Source organism: Atta colombica, unplaced genomic scaffold (genome assembly GCF_001594045.1).
Source record: "Atta colombica isolate Treedump-2 unplaced genomic scaffold, Acol1.0 scaffold153, whole genome shotgun sequence".
Taxonomy (NCBI): Eukaryota; Metazoa; Arthropoda; class Insecta; order Hymenoptera; family Formicidae; genus Atta; species Atta colombica.
In genome coordinates this window covers 1598567-1605857 of record NW_017259243.1, presented here as the reverse complement: position 1 = coordinate 1605857, position 7291 = coordinate 1598567, and the positions used below count along the sequence as shown (strand labels likewise).

The 7291-nt window shown below is 33.7% G+C and overlaps 1 protein-coding gene across 4 annotated transcripts in view; it reads right to left on the bottom strand.

The window, feature by feature from the left end:
• The window catches only part of LOC108685531 (alpha-actinin, sarcomeric), a 23175-nt gene extending 16248 nt beyond the window's left edge, over nt 1–6927 (bottom strand). Inside the window, exons 1-2 of one of the 4 annotated variants that reach the window (XM_018190373.1) lie at nt 6743–6927; nt 5122–5255 (exon numbers count right to left, since the gene is read on the bottom strand). In XM_018190373.1, coding sequence (XP_018045862.1) covers nt 5122–5223 — 102 coding nt within the window. In that variant the 5' untranslated portion in view covers nt 5224–5255; nt 6743–6927. The other 3 variants (XM_018190372.1, XM_018190370.1, XM_018190371.1) reach the window with 3 other exon arrangements.
• Nucleotides 6928–7291: the final 364 nt, after the last annotated feature.

Here is a 7291-nt window from a genome sequence, read left to right as displayed (position 1 = left end):
AATTATAAATAAAGTAAGAAAAAAGACACATAAAACTAAATTTAAATTTATTTTGAATAAAAATGTATTTTGTATTTTAATTCCAATCATAATTTATTATTATTAGATAGCAAAAAATAATAAACTTTTATTTATTAAATTATAATGTACACAATTTATGCTTTTTCAAAAATGCTATTTTCTTTAAAAAATTCACAAAAAATCTATTATAAATAACAAATATTTCGAGATTTCATGATAAAGCTTTTTCGATTTTTAGAAAATTAAAAAAAATTGTTTAATTTATTTTTAGTTTTAATTTTCATCCTTCAAATTAATTGTAGTAAATATAAATTGTATTAAAAATTGTGTTTATATTTTTTTGAGCAAATTTATAAAAAAAACTATACGTAACAAACAAGACTTCATCACGTGATAGAATTATTTTGTCAAAAAATGAATTGACAAAAAAAATGTCAGGCTCAAAGACTGAGTCGATTTGACATAGAAATAGAATGCTTCTTATAGATATGTGCGTGTATATTACATTAATTAATAACTTAAATTGAAATTAATTCATAATATAATTATTCAATTATTGAATAGTGAATCTTGCAACCATTAGTATTGAACTATAAAGAATAAAAATGCACATGAAAAATTCAATAACCCCAAAAAACCCGAGTTTTTTCAGATCCTGGAAAAAACGGACAAGAGTCTACTTGTTGGTACAAATGCTGTGAAATATTTTTTGATTGATTAATTATTGGTAAAATTCTTTCTTCTGATTCGTTAATCAAGTGCTTCGAAGCATTTGATAAACTATTAAATGTAAGTGAAAAGCTCATCGAGCAGTTGTTTCAACGAGCAGTCGTAAGCCATTTAAATACGTCGTCGAAGGAAAAAAAATTCCTAACGCAGGAATGTTTCGTACGCAGTCGGCGCGCTTGGAGCCTCGGTGATGTGATGACCGGTGATTTTACGAGAAATTCTCCTGTACAGTTAATCGGCTGATGCGTGTCATACAATGTCCGCTTCCTCCTACGTGTTAACGCATTTAACCCGTAATTGGTATGTCTTGTCGTATTCTATCAATTTCCAGACGTACGAATCAGATCCAAAAGAATGTAGCTTAAATACCACAAGTTTCTCGATTTTCTCACATCGTATAGATACGCACGTACGCACGCACAGTGTGCCTTCCAACAAGCGACACAAATGACACGGTATGACACAATGGATCATTACATTCTTGTTGTTTATCAATGTTAAACAAAGATGACATGATCACTATCGTACTGTGTCGCTTGTTTCTCCCCCCCCCCCACACACACGCACGCATGTGTGTATATTCAAGTAAATGTGATATTCGATAAGGTGCAGATATTCGTATGAACGCAGACGTATGACACGCCTTAAATTCTTGTCGTACGTTCTTCATCGGATCTTATAAAATTTTCGCGAATTATATTGCAATGAACTATTATGTATAATGATTTTTTAAATTATATTAAGTAGCATTTCAATTAAAAATGAAAATAAACAAAGGATAACATGTTCTGATAAGTAAGGAATAGAATTTATTTATTTTTAAAACAAGTAAAATACGTAAGATATAATAGTCTAATAAGTATTTCTTCACCAATATGTTCTTTGACCAATTTCAATTAATAGTAAGATAAACGTCATTAATTGATATAAATTCGTTAAATCGACAATTTATAGAATGAGCACAACGTTATCTTAAAGAGTTATCATTTACGATTCGTAGATAAACAAAATTTAGTAATTTATATTATATTTTATTCATTATGTGAATAATATTTCATATTTTTGCAAACGAGAAAAAAAGTCTAAATATGAAAATTATGAGTTGCTTGAATTGTTAATTAATTTATTGGTCACAGACAACGTCTTGTTAAAAAAAATAAAAAGAATAAAAGAGAAAGAAATTGAAGAGTACGACTTTCATTGTTTTTATGTCTCTCATATTTCCTTCCGCTTTGAATTTGCGGAATCGCATTGCCGTCATAAAACGTTATTCGAAATGATGAAACTGTGCTTTTCTGCGAAACATAAATAAACGTTCGATATGTTCGTGCGGTTCGACGAACGATACGAATTTTCACAGCGATGTTTCGGTAAATACAGGTTTTCGGGCCGTGCACGTTTCCGGAACGGGATACGCGGATCTCTAAAATTAGAAGTATTACGAAAAATATTCGCAGCGCAACTAGGGTTGCCAACTGTCCGGTTTTTATGGAATCTTGTCCGGTATCCGGTTAACCCACATTGACCTCCAAAGAAATATTACATAGTAGTTATAACCAAAGATCCAACTTGTCCGAGTGACAAGTCAAACCTAACGTTATATGTCTGATTTTTAAATAGATCCAATAGACAATTTACATTCTGAAAGAAAATTTATAAACAGAGTTTGCAGTTTTTTTAGCGATCCTAATTTTTTTTCTAAAAATCTCAGGGACGCGTTTTATTGACATATGATGTTTGATGTTGTATAATCATTATTATCAGTATCGGCTTAACATAATACTTGATTTGATGTCGTGCTGTCACTTGACGCAACTAGGCACGTCGCGGACTGAGGAGGGAAAAAAAGATAACGAAAAAGAGGAATGGCTTCGTCGATGCGAAGGGGAACGGCTACGAGTCACCGTGAAAATCACGAGCATGACTCATTGCGCTCTTGATTATTTTTGTCATAAAGTCTGAAAATACAATCCAAAGGGCTGCGGCCGATATACAAGAAGAGGTGGGGACTCTGGGAGAGCCTTGAGCTCCTGCCAAAAATGAAGAAAACACTTGCAAATGCATACTCGAAACTGCTCCAATTTATCAGTATGTAATGGCTTCGTCGAATGTACGCATAGATCTTATGAATAGATTTAATGAATAGATCTATGAATGTATGAAACAAGTTGTGAAGCGAAAACCGTAAAAAAAGAGATGTTCGAAATTCACTTTAAGGCTTAGTCTTTTCTTTTCTTGTTAACTTATGATTATATTTAACATGATAATAATATATTTTTTTAGCCATGATTAATCACCAAACTAATAGTTTTATACTAATTTTTAAAGTTATCACTATAAACCCATCAACAAAACAACATTAGTTTAACAATAGCTTAACGATAACGTAGCTAGAAAAATTTGAAAGAGAGAGAGAGAGAGAGAAAGCATTAAGTTAATCGAGATTAAGTCTAAACCTTAGATTAACCGGATAATAAAAAATTGAATCTAAATCAGATAAATCAGATAAGTCATATTTTCTCTTGTCTTTCTATCACTTAACAATTTTTGTCTAACATTTCCGATATGAATGTATGTTTTAACAACAAAACGTGAAAATTATTTGAAAGATTTTTAATATTTATTTAGCTTTTTTCGAAAATAATATTTTAGATATAAGATAAGTACATGCAAGAGAAATATAATCCTATCTTACATTTGAATTATCTTTAGAAAATCATATAATTAAAATACATTTATAAAAGTATAATATACAATTGATGTGCTGTTTGTGTAGTATATATTAGTAACACATGTAATTAAATTATTAAATTGTACTACATTTCGCTTTTCATTTCCTAAGGCTTTATAATTCAATCATGATCTATCACATGATATGTCAATATTGATAATAATAATTTAATTTCCAATAAACATCTTTTTAATAACACGAACTTTTTAGCAAAACAATAAAATAAATTTATTTTATTTGTTTCTATATCCGTGAAAAACGAGGGATTTATTATGAACAAAAACGAAATCGAAATATTATCGTTATGATATTATGATATTTGAATTACTGCAGGTATCACTTATTCAACTTCAGCGATAAGATTAGTAATCTAAAGGAACTGATTTTTGAGCTTGATCATCGTTTCATTCTTATGTAAGTTACTTTTGGCAAACGAGAATATCAATGACTTGTGATATTGTTATGTTCAATTCTTTAGCTACTTTTGTAAGCTCAAATTCTTTTTGAGCTCCGAGGCGTTTCATAAACATAAAAAGAAAGACTTGACATACTTATATCACATATACTCTTAGAGATATTAGGTGTAGTAAAAAGAAATCTATTATTTTTGCATGAAATTGAATGAAAAAATAATGGATTTCTTTTTACTACACCTAATATAAGATAAGAAAGAAAATTATTCAATTGCATTTCTATTATGAAAGTGCACGTAAAATACGAATGATTGATTTTTTTTATGTATACATTTATACAGCTATACAAATTTGTCTGGATAAACCTTAGTGTAAGGTGTTGGATTTCGAGAAATTAAATATTCAGTTCTTTTTTTGTTACAATAAGCAGCTGCGCTTGTGTCAAAGATAAAGGAAAAAACCGACCTAATGTTCTCTCTCTTTTTCTTTCTCTTTTGAAGGGCACAGGTGTACATACTGGATCTCGGTATTATCTATGGTTAGAATGTATTTGCGGTAAGGTGCAACTGACTAAAACAAATGTAAGATATTTTCTTCGAAATTTTCATTATTTTCCCTAATCAGGAGCTTAATGAGTTTCGGTAGAATCAATTCTTCCATTTTTCCTCCAAAAGTTAAAAAGTAAAAAAGAAACAAACAAATTCGATGACAGGTTGTGTGACTGTTCTTTGCGTAAACCGAGAGTTACTTCTATAAAAATATGACATAAAAAAGTGCGAGTGGATGAATTTACAGTCGATGGTGTGGTCCAATTTAAAAAACAATACAGACTGATACAACTAGATTAAGGTTACTATGAAATCTGAATCATCATGAGTATATTATTTCAAAAAGAGATAATTCGAAAATGGAAGAAAGGGATATTTTTTCTACATTAAATGTAGATATTTAATAAAATAAAATTTCTAAATATAATTTTTATTGACAATTTTTATTAATATAATTTTATAAGTAAAAAATTTTAATTAATTTTTAATTAATCTACTAGAACTAGAAGTTTTGGGATTTTTAGGTACAAAAAGTCCACGTGTATCTATTTTAAAAAAATACGGTTGGTAATCCTAGGCTAGATCCGAAAAGACTGTCTCAAGGTAAAGGAAAGAGAAATGCAAGAAAAACAAAGAGAGAAAAAAAGGAAAAAAATCTCAACTGATAACACTTACTCACCTTTTTTTGCTGCTTCTCCCAAGCAGGATCCAAGAGACCCTCCCTCTCCCATTCCTCTTCGGGTGCCATGTATCCATCCCCGTAGGCCTCCATGTCGTTCATCCTGCCCGCTTGTGTATACGTGTCTCACGTTCCTTCAAACGCCAAAAACTTGATGTCACACAACTTTGTTACGTTTGTCTCGTTACAATGGAAGAAAGATTCGGCGGCTAGCGTGAGAGAGAAAAAGAGAGAGAGAAGGAAAAACGAGAAAGAATCCCGAGGAAAAGTTGCAAACGCTTCTTTCCTCTGAAACGGCTGAGAGAAACGCTCGATCAAAGATCGATATGTGTGTACGTTCGTTTGTACGATGACAGCGCGTCGACGCGTATACGGAAGAGTGAGAAAGGGTTTGAGATAAAAAAAATAGAAGGGAGAAAGAGAAGGAAAAAATGATAAAACCAAAGAAGTAATGAGAGCGATGACTAAAGAATGGAGGTGAATTTGGAGGAGGGGGAATTGTGAACGAGAGATTATCTTCGGATCGGCAGAGGGAGAAAGAAAGGGAGAGAAGTGCAACGAGACCCAACAACCCAATACGAAAACGTACCCGCTAAGCCCAGAAAACGTTCGATTTCGTGTCGTTCTTTCCCTCGCGTTGACCCCTCTGCCACGAATCTGACATATACGATTTGCTCGCCGGCGCACGATTTCCCCTACCCCGCCTTAACACCGTATCCGTAACATCCCCGCTACCCCTCGTAGAGGTCCAAGTCTCATTCGCTGTCTACCATTTTCCTTCCAGCTGCTCATAGCCTCTCATCGGGGAAGGGGAGACGAGACCCCTCCCATTCCGACTCCTTTCTAAATTCTCCTTACCCCTCTCTTCCTCGAGCACAACACTTACTTTGTAAATGAAATGCTTGAACAATGCAAAAAAAAAGTCCGATTTGCATTTGGTCTAGAGTGGAGGCGAAAAAACGTCCGTACCGTTACGATACATATACAAAAATGTGACAGTCATAACTATCGAATGAGTTTTTTGTCGTGTTCGACATGGGCTGGGTTCAACAGAACACAACAGTTTTGCAACCGTTTTATGATTCTCTGTTGAGATAGGACCATTCCTCTTGATCTAAAAGCATAATCCAATCAGCAGAAGAAAACTTCCAACAGTTGCAAAATATACATTCTGCTGATTCGCAGCCATTCATCGATTCGTTTAATGCCTAGGCCGCGTTAGGGGATGCGCACAATGAAAGGAATAAAGGGAACAGAGAATAAGAATTACCATCTATCAGAAACTGTGTACACAACACATGATTTCTGATAGGTTGAAATTCTTATTCTTTATTCCCTGTTCCCTATTCCGTTCATTGTGTACAGCTCTTTAATACCTGGTTTATGCTTCGGTCTCAACCTTAAAATCTTAAAATCTTAAAATCTTCAGCTAATGAATACAGATTTCAGTTAGGACCAATTAAGAATGACAGCTGAATTTTAGGATTTTTAGAATTAAGACCGAAGCATAAACCAAGCATAAATTATTCTTTGATGCGTCTAGGGAGAAAAGGAGGGGGAGGGGGGAGCGCTCGCGAGACATTTCGTTACACGAACTTGGGCTCACTTGCCCGAAACTAACCTCCGTCTTTCTCTCTCTCGCGCGCGCATACGCAAGCACGCACCAGTCCGCTGTTCGCTTGCGAGGACGCAGAAGCGACGAAAATAGCGTCAGAGTCGAGTGCAACTCTTTCACCCACACACGCGACTAAAATAGGATCAACGCGCGGTCCGCGCGAAATTCTCGAGTCGATCGAGGCGACGCCATTCTTGTGAGAGATCCTCGGGTATTGTTGCCAACTCGGGTCGTCAAAATCTCACTAGACAGCTTTATATTTCCCGTTAAAAATCACTACTCCTTTGTGTTTTTCTTCATCAAAAACCAATAAGGGCTGTCGCACACAAAATTTTGTAAAGCCTTGTGTCCACGATATTAGAAATCGGACCGAGACCTCGGATGAAGAAAAAATTAATTGCAATGATCACGAAATCAAATTATTCAAATATGATTTGTTAATTTTTTCTTTGTCCGAGATCTCGGATAAATTTCTAACATCGTGGACATTGGGCTTAAGATCGGAATCAGACAACGCATTGAAAATTAAGATTGAAAATTGAAAATTTGACCAAT